Genomic DNA, 22,716 nt, shown 5'->3' on the forward strand with positions numbered 1-22,716 from the left:
GCAAGGATATCCTTTCTTAGATGAGGAGACCAAAACTGCGCATAATACACCATGTGGTCAAACCAGGGCCCTGTACAGCTACAGTAAGATATCCCTGCTCCTGTACTCAAGTCCTCTTGCAATGAAGGCCAACCTACCAGTGGTTTGCTTCCCCTGCATGCTTGTTTTCAGTGACGATGTACCCCGGTTCCTTTCGTCCATCAGCATTTCCATCACCATTTGAATAATACTCTGCCATTCTGATTCACATTCCAAAGTGGATAACTTCATATCTAACCAAATAATACTGTAATTCCCGTAACAGCCTCCCCGGACAGGCGCCGGAATGTGGCGACTAGGGGCTTTTCACAGTAACTTCATTGAAGCCTACTTGTGACAATAAGCAATTTTCATTTCATTTTTCATTTCATTTCATTACTGCATCTGACACATAACGTCCACATTTGCAACAAACTTCAGCCGGATGATGTGAATACTAAAGTGACCTAATTATTTCATATTTTTGCCATGTCTCCATCATAATTTGGATTTGGACTTGTTTATTGAGGCGCCGAGGTCCCAGGTTTGATCCCGGCTCTGGGTCACTGTCCGTGTGGAGTTTGCACATTCTCCCCGTGTCTGCGTGGGTTTCGCCCCCACAACCCAAAGCTGTGCAGGGTAGGTGGATTGAACATGCTGAAGTTCCTTTTTTGAAGAATAAAGGGATTAAGGGTTATGGTGTTCGGGCCGGAAAGTGGAGCTGAGTCCACAAAAGATCATCCATGATCTAATTGAATGGCGGAGCAGGCTCGAGGGGCCAGATGGCCTACTCCTGCTCCTAGTTCTTATAAGTGCCCCTTAATTGGAAAAAATGAATTGGGTACTGTAAATTTATATTTAAAAAAAGATGAAAAGAAAATACATAGGGCAAACATAAAATACACAACATAAATACACAGACACAAGATTGACCGAAGCATACAGGAGTGTAGTACTACTCGGTAGAGAAGATGTGTGAAGAGATCAGATCAATCCAGAAAGAGGGTCATTCAGGAGTCAGAAGTAGTTGCCATACCAGGCTGTGATGCAGCCAGATAGGATGCTTTCTATGGTGCATCTGTAAAAGTTGGTCAGAGTAAATGTGGTCATGCCGAATTTCTTTAGTTTCCTGAGAAAGTATAGGCGATGTGCTTTCTTGGTCGTAGCGTCGACGTGGGTGGACCAGGACAGACTGTTGGTGATGTGCACACCGAGGAATTTGAAGCTGTCAACCATTTCCACCTTAGCCGCGTTGTTTCCTGAAGTCAATGACCAGCTCTTTAGTTTTGCTGACATTGTTGTTGTTACATCACTCCACTAGGTTCTCTATCTCCCGCTTGTATTCTGACCCACTGTTGTCTGAGATCCTACCCACTACAGTCATGTAGTCAGCAAACATGTAGATGGAGTCGGAGCCAAATTTTGCCACAAAGTCATGTGTGCATAGGGAGTATAGTAGGGGGCTAAGTACGCAGCCATGAGGGGCCCCGGTATTGAGGACTATTGTGGAGGAGATGTTTATCCTTACTGGTCTATGGGTCAGAAAGTCGAGGATCAAGTTGCAGAGTGAGGACCCAAGTCCTAGGTTTTGGAGCTTCGATATGAGCTTGGTTGGTATTATGGTGTTGAAGGCAGAGCCCTTGTTGTCGAGATGTTCTGGGGATCAGTGTAGGGCCAGGGAGATGGCGTCTGCTGTGGACCGATTGCGGTGGTATGCAAATTGCAGTGGATCAAGGCATTCTGGGAGTATGGAGTTGATGTGCCTCATGACCAACCTCTCGAAGAACTTCAAAACGACTGAAGTCAGGGCCAGCGGACGGTAGTCACTGAAGCACGTTGCCCGGTTCTTCTTTGGCACCGGTATGATGGTGGTCTTCTTGAAGCAGGTGGGACCTTGGATTGGAATAGGGACAGGTTGAAGATGTCCACAAACACATCTGCCAGCTGGTCCGCGTAGGGTCTGAGGCACGACAAGGGATCCCGTCCGGACCTGTTGCCTTCCGAGGGTCTTTCAGGAAAGCCGATCTGACTTCGGAAGATGTGACGGTAGGTATGGGTGTGTCCGAGGCTGCTGGGGCAGTTGCCAGTTGTTTGATGGTTTCCTGCTTTAACTGAGCACAGAATGCACGGAGTTCATGGAGGAAGGGATTCTGCTCGGCTTCGCTTTGTAGCCCGTTATGTTGTTTAAGCCTTGCTACAACTGACTAGAGTCCATGATGTGACTCTAGCTTGGTCTGATATTGTCTCTTGGCATCCCTGATGACTTTGCAGAGGTAGTACCTGGATTTCATGTATAGGTCTGAGTTGCCGAACTTGAACGCCTCAGTCCTGTCCTTCAGTAGGGAGTCAATCTCTCGATTAAGCCATGGTTTCCAGTTGGGGACGTACGTACCACCTTCTTTGATATGCAGTCTTCTTCACATTTGCTGATAAAGTCTGTGATGGTGGTGGCATACTCGTTTAAGTTAGTCACTGAGTTCTTAAATATGGACCAGTCCACTGTCTCTAAGCAGTCACATCGGAGCTCTTCCGTTGCCTCGGACCAGCATTGCACAACGTTCTTCACCGGATTCTCCCGCTAAGTTTCTGTTTGTATGCCAGGAGGAGGAGCCCATGGCAGGTTGATGGAAAAAGTGAAGCTGTATGGGGTTCAGGGTGTACTAGCTAGATGGATAAAGAACTGGCTGGGCAACAGGAGACAGAGAGTAGTGGTGGATGGGAGTGTCTCAAAATGGAGAAGGGTGACTAGTGGTGTTCCACAGGGATCCGTGCTCGGACCACTGTTGTTTGTGATCTACATAAATGATCTGGACGAAGGTATAGGTGGTCTGATTAGCAAGTTTACAGATGATACTAAGATTGGTGGAATTGCAGATAGCGAGGGGAACTGTCAGAGAATACAGCAAAGTATACATAGATTGGAGAGTTGGGCAGAGAAATGGCAGATGGAGTTCAATCCAGGCAAATGCGAGGTGATGCATTTTGGAAGATCTAATTCAAGGGCGGACTATATGGTCAATGGAAGAGTCCTGGGGAAAATTGATGTACAGAGAGATCTGGGAGTTCAGGTCCATTGTACCCTGAAGGTGGCAACGCAGGTCGATAGAGTGGACAAGAAGGCATACAGCATGCTTGCCTTCATCGGACGGGGTATTGCGTACAAGAGTCGGCAGGTCATGTTACAGTTGTATAGGACTTTGGTTAGGCCACATTTGGATTACTCCGTGCAGTTCTGGTCGCCACATTACCAGAAGGATGTGGATGCTTTAGAGAGGGTGCAGAGGAGGTTCACCAGGAGGTTTGCCTGGTATGGAGGGTGCTAGCTATGAAGAAAGGTTGAGTAGATTAGGATTGTTTTCGTTGGAAAGATGGAGGTTGAGGGGGGACCTGATTGAGGTCTACAAAATTGAGAGGTATGGACAGGGTGGATAGCAACAAGCTTTTTCCAAGAGTGGGGGTGTCAATTACAAGGGGTCACGATTTCAAGGTGAGAGGGGGAAAGTTTAAGGGAGATGTGCGTGGAAAGTTTTTTTACGCAGAGGGTGGTGGGTGCCTGGAACGCTTTGCCAGCGGAGGTGGTAGAGATGGGCACAATAGCATCATTTAAGTTGCATCTGGACAGATATATGAACAGGCAGGGAACAGAGGGAAGTAGACCTTGGAAAATAGGTGACAGGTTTAGATAAAGGATCTGGATCGGCGCAGGCTGGGAGGGCCAAGGGGCTTGTTCCTGTGCTGTAATTTTCTTTGTTATTTGTTCTTTTGTTCACTGTCTTATGGTCTGATTTTCCAAAGTGCAGTCGGTAGGTGCCCTTGACTTCTGTGTAGCAGTGGTCGAGAGTGTTGGTGCCCCGGTGGGACAAGAGATGTGTCGGTTAAATTTTGGCAGTACACTCTTGAGGTTGGCCTTGTTGACGTCCTCGGCCACGATGAACAAGGCCTCCGGGTGTTCTGTTTCACTGTTATGTATAGCGGTGTACAATTCATCAAGCGCCTTCTTCACATCCGCTCATGGTGGGATGTAGACCGCCGAGGTGATGGCTGAAGTGAACTCCTGTGGAAGGTAGTACTGGCGGCATTTCAGTCACGTATTCCAGGTCCAGGGAGCAATAGTTCGCGAGGATCGCCACACCCGAGCACCAGGAGTTGATTAGGAGGCAAACCCATCCTCCCTTTGCTTTCCCGATGACACTGTGCAGTCCATCCGGTGTATAATAATAATTTTTTTATTGTCACAAGTAGGTTTACGTTAACACTGCAATGAAGTTATTGTGAAAAGCCCCTGGTCGCCACATTCCGGCGCCTGTGCGGATACACACAGAGAGAATTCAGAATGTCCAATTCACCTAACAAAACGTCTTTCGGGACTTGTAGGAGGAAACCGGAGCACCCGGAGGAAACCCACACTGACACGGGGAGAACGTGCAGACTCCACACAGTCACCCAAGGCTGAAATTGAACCTGGGTCCTTGCTGATGTGAGGCAGCAGTGCTAAGCACTGTGCCACCCCTTTTTTTTCCCCATAAAAAAAAATCAAATTTTTGGGGGGACTTGTCATTCCAGACATGTGCCTTTCGTGGCCGTCAGCTGCCCACTTCTCTTTCTGTACCCCCAGTGAATATTCTGCACATAGGACTCCAGATGTAGAGTCACTAACTCATTGAACTGTAGTGATGGGGTGGTATTCCTCAGCGTTTATTTGGGTAGCCCCCCCCATAGTGTCGATGCGCTAGAGTACAGACATTACAGGCCATGGATTGGACTGGTTCAAGGTGACGGCTTACCACACGGGCTTAGCGATGGGCAATAAAAGCAGAGCCTTGTGAGTGATGTTCACGTGAAGCAATGAGTTAAAGAAAACCCAGAATCCCACGTCAATCACATCACTCAAACAATCAGGAGGGATTTCTTTGCTGTCAATTGCACTAAGTTCCCAAAAGGGTAAAGAATGCTGGAACCCACATCTGGAACTGAGAAATCAGCGTACCGTCCTCAAAAACTGCTCCATCATCATCCTCCTCCTCCTCATCATCATCTGGGCTTAACTCCACCTCTGTGTGTTGTTCTGTGGATGCAACACAGACAGGGGAAGAATTTAAGAATCACTTCAGTCAGTTCACAATATGGGGGCACTTGTGTACCTAGGGCGAGTGTTCACACACATTCCACAAACGAGCACAATTTCCTAATCTGACACATTCATCAACCAACAACACAAATAGCTGGCATTTAGATAGTGGAACGTTCCAAGGTGGTGAGGAACATTATCATCGAGAACAATTCTGACACCAAGCGATATTAGGTCAGCTGAGCAAAAGTTTGGCAACAGAAATAGGTTTGAAGGTGAGTGTGAAAGGGGAAAGAAGTGGAAAGTTTCAAATCTGGATTCAGAGCGGCGACCCAAGACGACAGGGATTTCAGAGCAAAGACGTTTAAAACCAGGAATGTGCCAGACATCAAGATGAGGGAAGGGAAAGGTTCCAAAGATTTATCAAGCCAGAGATAGTTTCACAAATAGCGAAGCTGTGGAGAAATTCTAAAACAAGGGCGCAGGTTTTAATCCAAAATATCTGAATTGAAATAATTTCCCAATTTACACAATCAGACAATCATACACTTAATTAATCAGGTACAACTATTCTCGTCCCACTCACTCTTTAATATCCCACTGGTCTAAACCCACCCCCCCCTCCCCCCTTTAATATCCCACCCAGTCTAATTCCACTCTCCCCACACACTTTAATCTCTCCCCCTCAATCTCATACCCTTCATTATCTCATCCAGTCTAATCTCAGTCTTCCCCTTACTCCCCACTGTTTAATATCCCACCCAGTATAATCTCACTCTCCCCTTCACACCCAGCACACCTCAATATCCCACCCAGTTTAATCTCACTCCCCCCTCACTCCTCACAGCCTTATATATCCCACCCAGTTTAATCTCACTCCCCCCTCACTGCCTTTAATATCCCACCGAGTCTAATTCCACTCCCCCCTCCCTTTAATATCCCACCTGATCTAATCCCACTCCCCGCACCCTTTAATATCCCACCCGGCCTAATCCCACTCCCCCTCACTCCCCGCATTATTTATTATTCCAGCCAGTCCAGCACTATTTAATTTTATTCTCATTATGCTTTTATCACCTAGTAGAACAAATATCGCAGGTAACTGATCTCTCCCCGTTTCCCCCGCTCTTTCGTCACCCATCCCTTTCCCTCTCCCCAGCTCTCTTGCTCTTCTTCCTCACCTCTCTCCCCATTTCTCTCATTGCCCCTCTCATTCTGTCGCTCTCCCTGCCTCCTCTGCTCTCTCGCATTCCCCATCTCTCTCACTCTATTTGTCTCTCTCTCTCTCTCCTCATCCCTCACACATACTCTTCCCGTCTAATTCACCCTGCCTCTCTCACCCTCCCTTTCTCTCGCTCTCCCGTCTCTTGCTGACACTGTCCCGCACCTCTCCTTTTCCTCTCCGCCTGGGCTTGTGTCTCGGTTTGACATTCATGTCTCTCACTCCAGTTGCTGAAAGGGCAGTGAGTTGCTCTTTGATATTTTTTGGTGCGAAGGTCAGTTAAGCAAAACGTGTTCACACATTTACTGAGCCCAGAGTCAAAGTGAAGATCTGGAGAGTGAGCAACACAAGCAAAGCAGTACTCTCCATCGTGACGAATGGGGGGGGTGGGGGGGTCTCGCTGTCCTGCACCTCTCTCTCTCACACCACATCCAAACTCTCTTCTGATTCCGAGTCTGAGAGACCCCCTCCCTCACTCTCTCTCTCCCTCATCGCCCATTGACCCAGCAGCCCCACACAGACATTTATGCTTCAGAGAGGTTGCGACAGAAGCACAGAAGCAGAAGAGAAGCGGCTTCAGGCCCACGCTTTCTTCAGAGAAACAAGGCTACCTCTGGACAAGGAATCCAACCACGCTCGAACTGCGTCATTCCGAAATGGGGGAGCATCAGAGGCTACATTGAGAAAAGAAATAAAAACTAATGAATGGATGAAATGAATGGCAGATGGTCCATGTGACTTGAAGGAGGGAGAAGTGATCTCTGACCCTTTGGGTGGTTCATACCCGATTATCCAAAATCCTACAGGAATACTTGGCTCACATGGCCTTCACCAACTACAGTAAATGACTACCCAATGCCCACACATGTTGGAATCAATATTAACTGGGTACCATGATGGAGCCATGAATAGAAGAGAACTCAACCTCCGAACTCTCCAGGCTTGACAACCCCTAGGATAAGCTGATAGCGTCCTCCCGTCTCCTGGACATTGATACTCTCAGTGGCGCCACCTTATCAGCTCCATCTCGGAATGACCCATCGTATTCCTGCATGGACCTTCCCACCAAGTCCATTAACGAGTGGCATCTCCTTCCCGTTCCTGCCGCTGCGGACTCTGCCAGCGGAGCAGCTCTGCCTGCACCTCTCCACGTCCCCCACCAGAATACCCATTCACTTGTCAACAAACCTCTTGTGTAATCCTTGGCTCATTGTGGGGCAACACGGTGCCACAGTAGTTAGCACTGCTGCCTCACGGCGCCGAGGTCCCAGGTTCAATCCCGGCTCTGGGTCACAGTATGTGTGGAGTTTGCACATTCTCCCCGTGCTTGCGTGGGTTTCGCCCCCACAACCCAAAGATGTGCAGGGTAGGCAGATTGACCACGCTAAATTGCCCCTTAATAGAACATAGAACAGTACAGCACAGAACAGGCCCTTCGGCCCTCGATGTTGTGCCGAGCAATGATCACCCTACTTAAACCCACGTAACCCGTATACCCGTAACCCAACAATCCCCCCATTAACCTTACACTACGGGCAATTTAGCATGGCCAATCCACCTAACCCGCACATCTTTGGACTGTGGGAGGAAACCGGAGCACCCGGAGGAAACCCACGCACACATGGGGAGGACGTGCAGACTCCACACAGTGACCCAGCCGGGAATCGAACCTGGGACCCTGGAGCTGTGAAGCATTGATGCTAACCACCATGCTACCGTGAGGCCCCTTCATTGGAAAAAAAAAAAATTGGCCACTCTAAATTTTTCTAAAAGCATCAGCATCATGGCCTTGATGACGGGGTGATGACACCTTCCCCCAGCGTTGGAAATAACCTCCACCACCTGCCTTGCCCAGACTGTCGCAATGGCAACATGGCACCTATCACCAGATCATACCTTGGTTTGCCCTCTTACCCCTGGCATTTCTCTTTTTGAGCATCCCAATTTGTTCCGTCCTACTCACCTCTCATCACAAACAGCTAATTGTATATTTAACTGTATGCAGATCATGGACACTCACAGCAAAGCCACCTGAGCCCACTGTAAATGGACATAAGCTGAAACTGTGGGTGTCGGGTTAGGAGGTGTAAGCTTTTAATGTGGAACTCTGCAAATAAATATAAAAGTTTGTCAAGGTCAGTTCCAGTTCTACCCCCACCACCCGGCTTTCTGGATTCTAACGTGACCTAAAGTAAACATTGGAAGCGGATATTTTCGCAGAGTTTGAATCATGTGAAGTAGAAGGAAGGAGCGGATATGTGGACATGGGTTACAACTCTACCTTTCTGCCAGAGTATTTTGTGTCCTTGAATGCCATCAGATCATAGAATTTACAGTGCAGAAGGAGGCCATTCAGCCCATCGAGTCTGCACCGGCTTTTGGAAAGGGCACCCTACCCAAGGTCAACAACTCCACCCTATCCCCATAACCCAGTAACCCCACCCAACACTAAGGGCAATTTTGGACACCAAGGGCAATTTAGCATGGCCAATTCACCTAACCTGCACATCTTTGGACTGTGGGAGGAAACCGGAGCACCCGGAGGAAACCCACGCACACACGGGGAGGATGTGCAGACGCCGCACAGACAGTGACCCAAGCCGGATAGGCAGATAGGGATAGAAAACGGAACCTTCTATTGGAGTTTCTGGGTGAAATTAACAAGAAAGATAACTTGTTGACCTTGAGGCAAGGTCAGAATGTGACTGGTTACAGAAAACAGACGGTCATTTCATGGACATATGGACATGATATAAAAATTGACTTTAACAGTTTGAATAAAAATTGGCAATTTCAATGTGTGGATCCTCGGATTGGTGCGAGCGTTTCAATTACTGGATTGTGTCAAGTTGCTTCGTATGGCCAGGCTCCTGGCTCAAGTTCCCGAGGGGGAGACCGTTAGGTCAGGTGTCTGCAGTCTTGAGAATATTCCCGGGGAAACTGACATTCTCGCAGCTTTCTTGGAACAAACAGGCCATTGGCCGGCTGCCTGGAAGGAGAATGCCGGCAGGAGTGGGCCGCACCAGAATTTAGGTGCTGTGGGACGGAGAACCCCTCCATGGTCTTGAATATCGAAGCTGAAACTCTGTTTACCTCTGACCTCTGTGATAGGAAACTGCATTGATTGACCAGCTGGCAGGTGGCATCCTACCCGATGTAGGCAATTCCTGCAAAAGAATCCACTCCCGCGGGTCGCCGGCTACAGTCCTTATCAATTAATTTGTGGGAGAAATCCTAAATCACCCAAGTACTGCGCGATAGTCCTCCTGATCTGGAAGGTACGACAATGAGTCCCATTGTTTCTGTACATTTGAATGAATTGTATACCAGGAGAAAGGTTTTCATCAAGGCTGAGATCTTGGTGCGGCTTGGTGGCACAGTGGTTAGCACTGCTGCCTCACAGCTCGAGGGATCCAGGTTCAATTCCCGGCTTGGGTCACTGCCTGTGTGGAGTCTGCATGGTTCTCCCCGTGTGTGCGTGGGTTTCCTCCGGGTGCTCCGGTTTCCTCCCACAGCCCAAAGATGTGCAGGTTAGGTGGATTGGCCGTGCTAAATTGCCCATTGGTGTCCAAAAGGTTAGATGGGGTTACAGGATTACTGGGATAGGGTGGAGGTGTGGGTTTAAATAGGATACAAGGGCCTCCTTCTGCACTGCAGTGATTCTATCTGTGAAAGATTCACTCTGAGGCATCAGGTAGTGAAGATGAGATAGAATTCAATTCAGGAGATTTGCTAAAAAAGAGGTCAAGTGAATTGGAAAAATTCAAGTAAGGTCCTCAGGGCTAATCATTTGATTTCTGGTGACGGGGATGTGCTGAGCAGTCTCACATCAGATGGCTCTCCCCCGAAAGACAGAATAGGCACTTTTAGCCAAATTTAGCTCACAAAATTGGACTAAAACATCCCCTCATCCTCAACAAGTACAGCAAGAACGCCAGGAAACAGAAGTTCGAGAGGCAGCAGAGACACCAAAAACTGCGGCAAGGGGCAGGAACGGCGAGCAAGCAGGTTAGCAAGGGGTCCCCGGCCTCTCCTGAGAGAGGGAGACCAGCGAAGCGAAAAACGAGCCCCCCAACTCCCCGCCAGGCGATGGATAGAAGACATTCCTCACCAGGGAACTGAGGGAGATGAGAGACGATATTCAGGCCGAGGTAAAGGCGGCCGTCAAGGTTGCAGTGGGGGAGGCGCTGGCCACCATGCAGTTGGCCGTCGACAGTATGGGAAAGAGACTGGAGGCCCAGCGGAGCACAATAAAGGAGCTGGAAAAAGGATTGATGGACCAGAGTGATCGACTCGGCGCTCTGGAGGTTGGTGGCACTCTCGGGGAGCCTGAAAGGGAAGATAGAGGACCAAGAAAATCGAGGCGACAAAATATCAGAACAGTGGGCCTGCCAGAGGGAATGGGGGGCAGGGATCTGACTGACTATCGCTCAAATGCTGGGTAACCTAGTGGGGAAGAGACATGTCTGGTTATGGACAGCCTCCTTCGAGGTAATGTCCAAGGAGGCAGGGGTAAGGGTGGAGCTGTGCAATCTTTGGGGTATCGGACCAGCCAGAACTATTCATGGGGACGCCCTTTGCTTTGCTTCCCTAATCGCACGCCGGAGAATCCTGCTGGGCTGGCGTTCGGCTGCACCTCCGATCGGCTGCAGAATGGTTGGCAGGCCTGTCGGAATTTCTCCAACTGGGGAAAATCAAATTTGTCGTCCGAGTGTTGGAGGAGTGCTTCCACAAAACGTGGAGGCCGTGGGCAGGGGAGGGGGAGGGGGGGGGGGGGGGGGGGCAGGGACGGGTGCTGGGGCCAGAGGTCTCCGCTGGGGGGGGGGGGGGGGGGCACATTGCCAAGGTGAAATGCTTGGGGGTGGGAATGTGGCGATGGGGAAGGAGGATGGGAGAACAGGATGTCTTCATCCTTGCAACACTTGCCAGGTGCACCGGGTGAAGGGTTGGCTCCTAGGCAACAGAGGTTATCCGCTGCAGTCATGGCTGATGACCCCGATCCAGAGGCCACACAGCAACCCGGAGTCCAGCCACAACGATGCCCGTGCTGCGACCAGGACCACGATGGGGTGCATGGGCGTCTGGAAGACGTGGTCCAGGTGCCTGGACTGGTCTGGAGGGGCCGTCCAGTATAGTGCGAGCAGGCCTGCTGCACCCGCCACAACATCGTGCAGCAGAGGGGCAGCCGCCCGCTCTCTGGGCCCAAGGCCGCGTCCAGTGCCCTCCGTGACGGTGAGGGGCTGGAGCTCCGACAGGCCCCTCCAGTCTTCTCTCTCTTTCGCTGCGGTTGTGCGCGGCAGATGCCAGCCTCCTTCACACCCCGGGGAACAGGGTGCCCCCGCCTCTTCTCCACGGCGTCCAGCAGGTCTGCAAAATGTGCTGGTGCTCTTCGGGCTGCCATCTTGTTGGCTGGAATGAGTGTGTGTGGGGAGCGGAGTGCTGACATGCACGGCTCCACCCTCACCCCCACTTCCTTGGACAGCTGCCAAGCTGCCGCTTGTCAGCCTCTCGAGTGGCAATCCCGACCCAGGCCAAACAGACACCGTTTATCATTGGAATTGCACTAGTTCCACATGGCAACGGTGCTAGCCCATTAACGCATCCTGAATTGCTCCCGGACTGGCTTCCGTGGTTGTAGAACACATGGATTCAGACCCGGCATCTGCACTTAGTCTCTGAAACGGAGAATCCCCCCCCTGGTCGCTCAGCAGTTGATGGCAGAACCTTGCACTATGTCATTTTGTTTTGTGATGAGGGTTACGGGGAACAGATCAGATTAAACGCTGGATTTAACTCTCACATCCACAGGCCAAATGGCCAGAGTGGATACCCGGATGACAGAGGGGTAGTGAACGGAGGGATGGACAAGCATGGAAATCTCCTGTCAAGTTGCTATATCGGGATGATGGCCAAGAAGCAAGGAAGGGCAGAATGTGGTGAAAACTTGGACCATAAGAAAGGACAGTGGAATTCCTCCTAGTGGCTCAGGAAGTGACTCTTACATCAGAAAACAATCACGGAATGGAGGAAGAGTCTGCGATAGAATAAGAGGGAGATCTTAGAATCCCTACAGTGCAGAAGGGGGCCATTTGGCCCATCAAGTCAGTACCAACCTTCTCTTGCCCTATCCCTGTAACCCCATTTAACCCACACATCTTTGGACACTAATGGACAGTTTATCATGGCCAATCCACCGAACCTACACATCTTTGGACGGGTCTTTTTCAGGGTGGCAGCCGGTGACTGGGTCGGTGTTGGGACCACAACTTTACACAATAGACATGAATGATCTGGAAGAAGGAACTGAAGGCACTGTTGCTAAGCTTGCAGATGATTCAAAGATCTGTAGAGGGACAGGTAGTATTGAGGAAGCGGGGTCTGCAGAAGAACTTGGAAGACTAGAAGAGTGAGCAAAGAAGTGGCAGATGGAAAAGTGTTAAGTTTTGCAGTTTGAAAGAAATGGAGCCAGAAACTATTTTCTAATTGAGGATATGCTGAGGAAATCAGAAGCACTGACTCTTCACGATTCTCATAAGGTTAACGCGCAGGTACAGTCTGCACTTAGGAAGGCAAATGCAATGTTAGCATGTCGAGAGGGCTAGAATACAAGATCAGGGATGTACTTCTGAGGCTGTATAAGGCTCTGGTCAGACCCCATTTGGAGTAGTGTTTTGGGCCCCGTATCTAAGGAAGGACGTGCTGGCCTTGGAAAGGGTCCAGAGGAGGTTCACATGATTGATCACTGGAATGAAGAGCTGGCCGTATGAGGAAAGGTTGAGGACTCTGAGTCTGTACTTGTTGGAGTTTAGAAGGATGAAGGCGGATCTTATTGAAACTTACAGGATACTACGAGGCCTGGCTAGAGTGGACTTGGAGAGGATGTTTCCACGAGTAAGAAAAACTAGAACCAGAGGACACCATTCAGACCAAAGGGACAATCCTTTAAAACAGAGATGAGGAGGAATTTCTTCAGCCAGAGGGTGGTGAATCTGTAGAACTCTTTGCTACAAAAGGCTGTGGAGGCCAAATCACTGAGTGTCTTTAAGACAGAGATAGATAGGTTCTTGATTAATACGGGGATCAGGGGTTATGGGGAGAAGGCAGGAGAATGGGGATGAGAAACCATGATTGAATGGCGGAGTGGACACGATGGGCCAAATGGTCTAATTCTGCTCCTATGTCTTATGGCCTTATGTGGGAGGGAAGCGGAGCATCCGGAGGAAACCCAATGCAGAATTGAACCCGGGACCTTGGAGCTGTGAGGCAGCAGTGCTAACCACTGTGCCACCCAACCTTACAGTAATAGTCCCAATAGACAGAAATGTGCAAACTTCTCTTAAACAGATTCAACAATGAAGTCTTTGTGAGCATGAAGCTTTGTTGACTGACAATAAACTCTGGGATAAACTTATAACAGAGGTGAAATTGGATAGTTAGAGAGAGTTCATTCTGATGAACCAGATAAGACTTAACCAGCTTTGTCACATAAAATCATCCGACCATAAGAGATAGGAACAGGGAAAGGCCCCTCGAGCCTTCTCCACCATTCAATAAGATCATGGCTGACCTGACTGTGGCCTTCACTTCACTTTCCTGCCTGCCTTCCATAATCTTGGAGTCTCTTCCAGATCCAAAATTTGTCTAACTCAACTTTGAACATATTCAGTGATCCTGCCTCCACTGTTCTCTGTGGCGGAGAATTCCAACGATGAATGTCCTCTCGGGTGGGGAGATTCCACCACACTTGTTTCTTTCATAGGAGACTCCGGGGCCAGTTTCCGAAATAAGCCAATAATATGTTAATTTGCACATTGTTGAGACCACATTGTCTACAGTATTGATCTCCTTATTTAAGGAAGGATATAAATGAGTTGGAAGGTTAGAGAAGGTTTACTAAACTAATTCCAGGAATGGGTGGGTTGCCTTATGAGGAAAGATTGGAGAGGTTGGGTTTGCATCCACGAGAGTTTAGATGAGGAAGAGGTGACGGTTGAAATCTTTAAGATCCTGAGGGGCGGATGTGAAGAGGATGTTTCCTCTTGTGGGAGACTCTAGGACCAGGATCAGTGTTTAAAAATAACAGGTCGTTCATTTACAACGGATATGAGGAGAAAGTTCTTCTCTCTGAGGATCACGGGTCTCTGGAACTCCCTTCCTTAAAAGGCGGTGGAAGCAGAATCTTTGAAGATATTGAAGGCAGAGCGAGATGGATTCCTGATTAACAAGGGGGTGAAAGGTTATCGGAGGTGGGCAGGAATGTGGGTTTGTGGTTACAATCAGATCAGCCGTGATCTTATTGAATGGTGGAGCATTCAATTCAGGCCTTCTCCTGATCCTAATTCCTGGGCTGGATGCTCCGATTTGCCAGAACAAATGACACAAAAGCTGCATTGATCCTCCGTCAGGTGGGGGCTAGCAGCCAGGCAGCGTCAAGCCCCCGGCTATACCTGCAGATGTGGCCGGAGAATTGCCGGGGCCGTAGCCGTGCATGGCGGTGGGCACGGGCGGACCAGGACAGCCACATACTGTCCCCCAGTAACTATCCTCGCCAGCCTTGGACCACCCCCGCACATAGTGTCCCCAGTCCCCGCCAAAGCCCCCCGTGGCGGGGTCCATGAAAAACAATAACATAATGGGCCTTCGGGAACTCGGCCCATCGGGAGCGGGGGAGGGCCTCAAGTGACGTCCTGAGGCCGTCCATACAGCGTGCGCCGGATTCTTTGAGTACGCTGGTTTTGAGGGGGTGGAGCATCGCAAAAGCGGCACCGCCCCCAATTCCGGCACAAACAGGGATTCTCCGGCCGATCGCCGAACATGATTTTGGCAATGGCGAGCGGAGAATCCCACCCCCTATGTTTCTACATGTGCTCTGTTCCATGAACTTCAACTTTAACAGTTTTTTTAAGGAGAGATTTTATCAAATGCCTTCTGGAAGGGCCATATAAATAACATCTGGAGACATTTCTCTGTCCAATCCTTCTAGCCCCTGTTGAAAAGATTCAACGAGGTTAGTGAGGTATGATAGACCAACCACATAAACTTGCCGGCTCTCTCTGATCACTGAATGGTGTTCAATCACACGTTTATTGGTCTGCAGCTCTTTGCTTTCATTCTATCCACCTTTGGTCGCACTCAACTCCATTTCCTTAGAACCCAATAATTATTAATGACTGAATGATCGCAGAATGATCGGAGGTCAAGAATTCCAAAGGTTCACATCATTGAAAAAATTTCTCCTCACCTCAGTCCTAAATGGTTGACCCCTCACCCTGAGATTGTGAGCAAGATCTTCAGGTAAGGGAAGCCGGCTGACAGTGTCTCGTCTGCAGAACCCTTTCAGAATCTTCTCTTTCTCAACAAGATCATCTCTTCTTTGATATTCCAGTCTACTCAATCTCTCCTTGTAGAACAATCCTATCATCCCAGGAATTATCTAACCTCTGCTCTACCCTCAGCAAGACATCTTTCCTGAGGATTTACACAATACTCCAGGCGTCGTCTCATTAAAATGTTAGTACTTTTGCAACAAAGTTTCCTTATTCCTATACACATGGAGGCACGGTAGCACAGTGGTTAGCACAGTTTCTTCACAGCTCCAGGGTCCCAGGTTCAATTCCCGGTTTGGGTCACTGTCTGTGTGGAGTTTGCAAGTTCTCCCCGTGTCTGCGTGGGTTTCCTCCGGGTGCTCCGGTTTCCTCCCACAAGTCATAGATCATAGAATTTACACTGCAGCAGGAGGCCATTCGGCCCATCGAGTTGGCCCTCGGAAAGAGCACCTACTTAAGCCCACACCTCCACCCTATCCCTGTAACCCCACCAAACCTTTCTGAGAGGGCAGCAGAGCGGAGCTACTGATTGGTTGTTCCGGGGAGATTTGCATACGTGCAGTGCGGTCAGCCTAATTTGGAGGTGTACCTGCGATAGAGACCTGAGGAGTTCGACTTCAAGCAAGCATCCAGCAGAGGGCAGCAGAGCGGAGCTACTGATTGGTTGTTCCGGGAAGATTTGCATACGTTCAGTGCGGTCAGCCTAATTTGAAGGTGGTTTGTGAAGGGGCTGTTGTCAAGTGACTATATTTGTAATCCGTTAAGGTAAAGGGTAAAAATGGCAGGAGATCCCAGACCCATGTTATGCTCCTCGTGCGCAATGTGGGAGTTCAGGGACGCGGCCGATGCCCCTGACTTCTTCATGTGCGGGAAGTGTGTCCAGCTGCAGCTCCTGTTAGACCGCATGACGGCTCTGGAGCTGCGGATGGACTCACTTTGGAGCATCCGCGATGCTGAGGAGGTTGTGGATAGCACGTTCAGTGAGTTGGTCACACCGCAGGTTAGGATTGGTGAGGGAGACAGGGAATGGGTGACCAAAAGGCAGAGAAAGAGCAGGAAGGCAGTGCAGGTGTCCCCTGCGGTCATCTCCCTCCAAAACAGGTACACCGTTTTGGATACTGTTGGGGGAGATGACTCACCAGGGGAAGGCAGTAGTAGCCAGGCTCATGGCACCATGGCTAGCTCTGCTGCACAGAAGGGCGGGAAAAAGACTGGCAGGGCTATAGTCATAGGGGATTCAATTGTAAGGGGAGTAGACAGGCGTTTCTGTGGTCGAAAACGAGACGCCCGAATGGTATGTTGCCTACCAGGTGCTCGGGTCAGGGATGTCTCCGATCGGCTGCAGGACAGACTGAAGGGGGAGGGTGAACAGCCAGTTGTCGTGGTGCATCTCGGCACCAACGATATAGGTAAAAAAAGGGATGAGGTCCTACAATCAGAATTTAGGGAGTTAGGAGATAAGTTAATAAGTAGGACCTCTTTGCACATTCTCCCCGTGTCTGCGTGGGTTTCGCCCCCACAACCCAAAGATGTGCAGAGTAGGTGGATTGGCCACGCTAAATTGCCCCTTAATTGGAAAAAATAATTGGGTAATCTAAATTTAAAAAAAAAAAGTAGGACCTCAAAGGTAGTAATCTCAGGATTGCTACCAGTGCCACGGGACAGTCAGAGAAGAAATTCAAGAATAGTCAGAATGAATACGTGGCTTGAGAGATGGTGCAGGAGGGAGGGGGTTCAGATTTTTGGGACATTGGAACCGGTTCTGGGGGCGGTGGGACCATTACAAACTGGATGGTCTACACCTGGGCAGGACTGGAACCAATGTCCTAGGGGGTGCTTTTGCTAACACTGTTGGGGAGGTTTTAAACTAATGTGGCAGGGGGATGGAACCAGATTAGGAAGTTAGAGGTCAGTAAAGAAGCAGCAACTAAAGCCAGTAAGGTACGAGACAATAAACTCAATGTGACTAAGGGGAAGAGTAGACAGGGAAGAGATGATGAACGCAAAGGTGGTCTGAGGTGCATTTGTTTTAATGCGAGAAGTGTAGCAGGTAAGGCAGATGAACTAAGGGCTTGGATCAGTACCTGGGAATATGATGCTATTGGTATTACTCAGACTTGGTTGAGGGAAGGGCAGGACTGGCAACTGAATATCCCCGGGTATAGATGCTTCAGGAGGGATAGAGAGGGAGGTAGAAGGGGTGGAGTAGTTGCATTACTGGTCAGAGATTATATCACAGCTGTGATTAAGGAGGGCATGATGGAGGATACGAGCACTGAGGCAATATGGGTGGAACTGAGAAATAGGAAGGGTGCAGTAACATTGTTGGGACTTTACTGCAGGCCTCCCAAAAGCGAGCATGAAGTAGAGGTACAAATATGCAGACAGATTATAGAAAAATGTAGGAGCAATAGGGTGGTTGTGATGGGAGATTTTAACTTCCCCAACATTGAATGGGATTCGTGTAGTGTTGGAGGCGTAGATGGAGCAGAGTTTGTAAGGAGCATCCAGGAGAGTTTTTTAGAGCAGTATGTAAATAGTCCAACTCGGGAAGGGGCCATACTGGACCTGGTATTGGGGAATGATCCCGGCCAGGTGGTTGATGTTTCAGTCGGTGATTACTTTGGGAATAGCGATCACAATTCCGTAAGTTTTAGAATATTCATGGACAAGGACAAGAGGGGTCCGAAAGGAAGAGTACTAAATTGGGGAAAGGCCGTGTATAACAAAATTCGGCAGGAGCTAGGGAATGTGGTTTGGGAGCAGCTGTTTAAGGGTAAATCCACATTTAAAATGTGGAAGTCTTTTAAGGAAAGGTTGATTAGAGTGCAGGACAGACATGTTCCTGTGAAAATGAAAGATAGAAATGGCAAGATTAGGGAACCATGGATGACGGGTGAAATTGTGAGACTAGCTAAGATGAAAAAGGAAGCATACATAGGATTGAGGCAACTCAAAACTGGTGAAGCTTTGGAGGAATATCGGAAAATCTCAAACGCGCAATAAAGAGGGCTAAAAGGGGTCATGAAATATCTTTGGCTAACAGGGTTAAGGAAAATCCCGAAGCATTTTATTCGTATGTAAGGAGCAAGAGGGTAACTAGAGAAAGGATTGGCCCACTTAAAGACAAAAGAGGGAATTTATGCGTGGACTCAGAGGAAATGGGTGAGATTCTTTTTTTTTTAAATTTAGATTACCCAATTATTTTTTCCAATTAAGGGGCAATTTAGCGTGGCCAATCCACCTACTCTGCACATTTTTGGGTTGTGGGGGCGAAACCCACGCAGATACGGGGAGAATGTGCAAACTCCACACGGACAGTGACCCAGAGCCGGGATCGAACCTGGGACCTCAGCGCCGTGAGGCGGTTGTGCTAACCACTAGGCCACCGTGCTGCCCATGGGTGAGATTCTTAATGGGTACTTTGCATCGGTATTCACAAAGGAGAGGGACAAGACGGATGTTGAGGCTAGGGATGGATGTTTAAATACTCTCGGTCAAGTTGTCATACGGAAGGGGGAAGTTTTGGGTATTCTAAAAGACATTAAGGTGGACAAGTCCCCAGGACCGGATGGGATCTATCCCAGGTTACTGAGGGAAGCGAGGGTCGAAATAGCTGAGCCCTTAACAGATATCTTTGTAGCATCCTTGAGCACGGGTGAGGTCCCGGAGGACTGGAGAATTGCTAATGTTGTCCCTTTGTTTAAGAAGGGGAGCAGGGATAATCCAGGGAATTATAGACCTGTGAGCTTGACGTCAGTGGTAGGCAAACTGTTGGAGAAGATACTGAGGGATAGGATCTATTCACATCTGGAAGAAAATAGACTTATCAGTGATAGGCAGCATGGTTTTGTGCAGGGAAGGTCATGTCTTACAAACCTAATAGAATTCTTTGAGGAAGTGACAAAGTTAATTGATGAGGGAAGGGCTGTAGATGTCGTATACATGGACTTTAGTAAGGCGTTTGATAAGGTTTCCCATGGCAGGTTGATGGAAAAAGTGAAGTCGTATGGGGTTCAGGGTGTACTAGCTAGATGGATAAAGAACAGGCTGGGCAACAGGAGACAGAGAGTAGTGGTGGAAGGGAGTGTCTCAAAATGGAGAAGGGTGACTAGTGGTGTTCCACAGGGATCCGTGCTCGGACCACTGTTGTTTGTGATCTACATAAATGACCTGGAGGAAGGTATAGGTGGTCTGCTTAGCAAGTTTGCAGATGATACTAAGATTGGTGGAGTTGCAGATAGCGAGGAGGACTGTCAGAGAATACAACAAAATATAGATAGATTGGAGAGTTGGGCAGAGAAATGGCAGATGGAGTTCAATCCAGGCAAATGCGAGGTGATGCATTTTGGAAGGTCAAATTCAAGAGCGGACTATATGGTCAATGGAAGGGTCTTGGGGAAAATTGATGTGCAGATAGATCTGGGAGTTCAGGTCCATTGTACCCTGAAGGTGGCAACGCAGGTTGATAGAGTGGTCAAGAAGGCATACAGCATGCTTTCCTTCATCGGACGGGGTATTGAGTACAACAGTTGGCAGGTCATGTTACAGTTGTATAGGACTTTGGTTCGGCCACATTTGGAATACTGCGTGCAGTTCTGGTCGCCACATTAACAGAAGGATGTGGATGCCTTGGAGAGGGTGCAGAGGAGGTTCACCAGGATGTTGCCTGGTATGGAGGGTGCTAGCTATGAAGAAAGGTTGAGTAGATTAGGATTGTTTTCGTTGGAAAGACGGAGGTTGAGGGGGGACCTGATTGACGTCTACAAAATTATGAGAGGTATGGACAGGGTGGACAGCAACAAGCTTTTCCCAAGAGTGGGGGATTCAGTTACAAGGGGTCACGATTTCAAGGTGAGAGGGGGAAAATTTAAGGGAGATGCGCGTGGAATGTTTTTTATGCAGAGGGTGGTGGGTGCCTGGAACGCTTTACCAGCGGAGGTGGTAGTGGTGGGCACGATAGCATCATTTAAGAAGCATCTAGACAGGTATATGAATGGGCGGGAACAGAGGGAAGTAGACCTTGGAAAATAGGAGACAGGTTTAGATAAAGGATCTGGATCGGTGCAGGCTGGGAGGGCCGAAGTTCCTGTGCTGTAATTTTCTTTGTTGTTCTTTGTTCTTTGTACTGGAGGTTGAGTGGCGACCTGATAGAGGTCTACAAAATTATGAGGGGCATAGACAGAGTGGATAGTCAGAGGCTTTTTCCCAGGGTAGACGAGTCAATTACTAGGGGGCATAGGTTTAAGGTGTGAGGGGCAAGGTTTAGAGGAGATGTACGAGGCAAGTTTTTTTACAGAGGGTAGTGGGTGCCTGGAACTCGCTGCCGGAGGAGGTGGTGGAAGCAGGGACAATAGTGACGTTTAAGGGGCATCTTGACAAATACATGAATAGGATGGGAATAGAGGGATATGGACCCAGGAAGTGTAGAAGATTTTAGTTTAGACGGGCAGCATGGTTGGCGCAGACTTGGAGGGCCGAAGGGCCTGTTCCTGTGCTGTACTTTTCTTTGTTCTTTGGACACTAAGGGCTATTTTTCATGGCCAATCGACTTAATTTGCACATCTTTGGACTGTGGGAGGAAACCAGAGCACCCGGAGGAAACCCACGCAGACACAGGGAGAACGTGTAGGCTCCACACAGACAGTGACCCAAGCCGGTTCGAACCTTGGACCCCGTCGCTGTGAAACAACAATGCTAACCACTGTGCTACCGTGCCTACTTGTGACAATAATCAAGATTGTTACTCCACCCCATGCAATAAAGGCTAACATATCATTTGCTTTCCTATTACCAGCTGTACTTGAATCTAAATGTACATTTCGTACAATGACACCAAAATCTCTCTACGTTGCCAACATTTAATGGCTTCTTACCATTTAAAAATAATTAATTTTTCTATTCTTCCCACCAATAACCTTGCGTTTCCCCACATTATACTCCACCTTCCCAACCTTCGTTTTATCGATCCCTATAACTTTGCAGACTCTGTATTCTCCTCACGCCTTATAGTCCCAACTAACTTTGTACTGAACGTGGCCCTTTCGGCAAAGTTATAAGAGATTCTGATGACACATGAGATAGGAAAATCCAACATTTTCTTCTGAGCCTTGTCCCGGGATGAATGAAGTGGTGATTAGGTTGAAAGAAGGTTAATTTTTTTCCTGATTATGAACTCATTATGTTCCAAGAGATGTAATTGTGACCGGGGTCACCGTGGGGAAGACCAGTCGAGAAGCAAAGGGTAAATAGAAAGCTGATTGTTGTGCAGTTATCCTTCAGCCTGAGTTTTCTGTTTAGCGGACTGGGAATTTGAGCAAAGAGAAAACAAGCGAGGCTTTCTGTGGATGGAAGAGATTTCTGCTGAACAGACTTTGGACATATCCTGGTGTTGAAGCAGGTCTCTGATAATAGAGCAGAAATTGTGTTACAGAGTATGTTGTACAGTAGCAAAGGGCAGAATACTGAACGCAGGAATTGTGGATTAGACAACAGCTGGGGGCCGATCAGCCGTTAACAAAAAGCCAAGTCCCGTCGGCGCCGTTCTAACATGCTCTGGGCCGGCGGGACATCGGCGTTGAAGGGGCCAAGTGGGGGGGGGGTTCAACCCCAGGAGGGGTGGGGGGGCCTCCAGAATGGCCTGGCCTGCGATCGGGGCACACAAATCGGCAGGTCGGCCTCTATGCCTCCCGGCCTTCTTTACTCCGCGCTGGCTCCCGTAGCCCTGAGCCATTTGGTGTCGGAGCCGACGTGGGAAAGGTCACTGCGCATGCGCTAGTTGCCGCCACACCCTGCAGCGCTGGGGTCATGCTGGGATTGGCAGTTGGGGCGGTGGAGGCCGTTCCAGTGCCGTCCTAGCCCCCTGTGGGCCGCAGAATGGCGTCCCGGAACGGGCGCCAACGCCGAAGTAAAACACTCCCGATTTGACTCTGGCGTCGGCAATTAGCCGCCCGTTGGGAGACTCCCGCCCATATCCTCTAAAACAGTGTATCTCATCAGTGTATCAGATCACTGTCGGAGGTGTTGTTCTCTATATCAGTGTATCTGATCACCCTGTCAGAGGTGGTGTTCTCTATATCAGT

At 49.0% G+C, this 22,716-nt stretch overlaps 1 protein-coding gene across 1 annotated transcript in view; it reads right to left on the reverse strand.

The window, feature by feature from the left end:
* LOC119955276 (F-actin-monooxygenase MICAL3-like) overlaps positions 1–22,716 on the reverse strand; it is a 179,781-nt gene that overhangs the window by 135,541 nt on the left and 21,524 nt on the right. The window contains exons 3-4 of the mRNA XM_038781347.1: positions 6,920–6,982; positions 5,006–5,083 (exon numbers count right to left, since the gene is read on the reverse strand). Of these exons, the coding sequence (XP_038637275.1) occupies positions 5,006–5,083; positions 6,920–6,982 (141 nt within the window). The remainder of the gene's footprint in view (positions 1–5,005; positions 5,084–6,919; positions 6,983–22,716) is intronic.

The sequence above is a fragment of the Scyliorhinus canicula genome, chromosome 20 (genome assembly GCF_902713615.1).
Source record: "Scyliorhinus canicula chromosome 20, sScyCan1.1, whole genome shotgun sequence".
Lineage (NCBI taxonomy): Eukaryota > Metazoa > Chordata > Chondrichthyes > Carcharhiniformes > Scyliorhinidae > Scyliorhinus > Scyliorhinus canicula.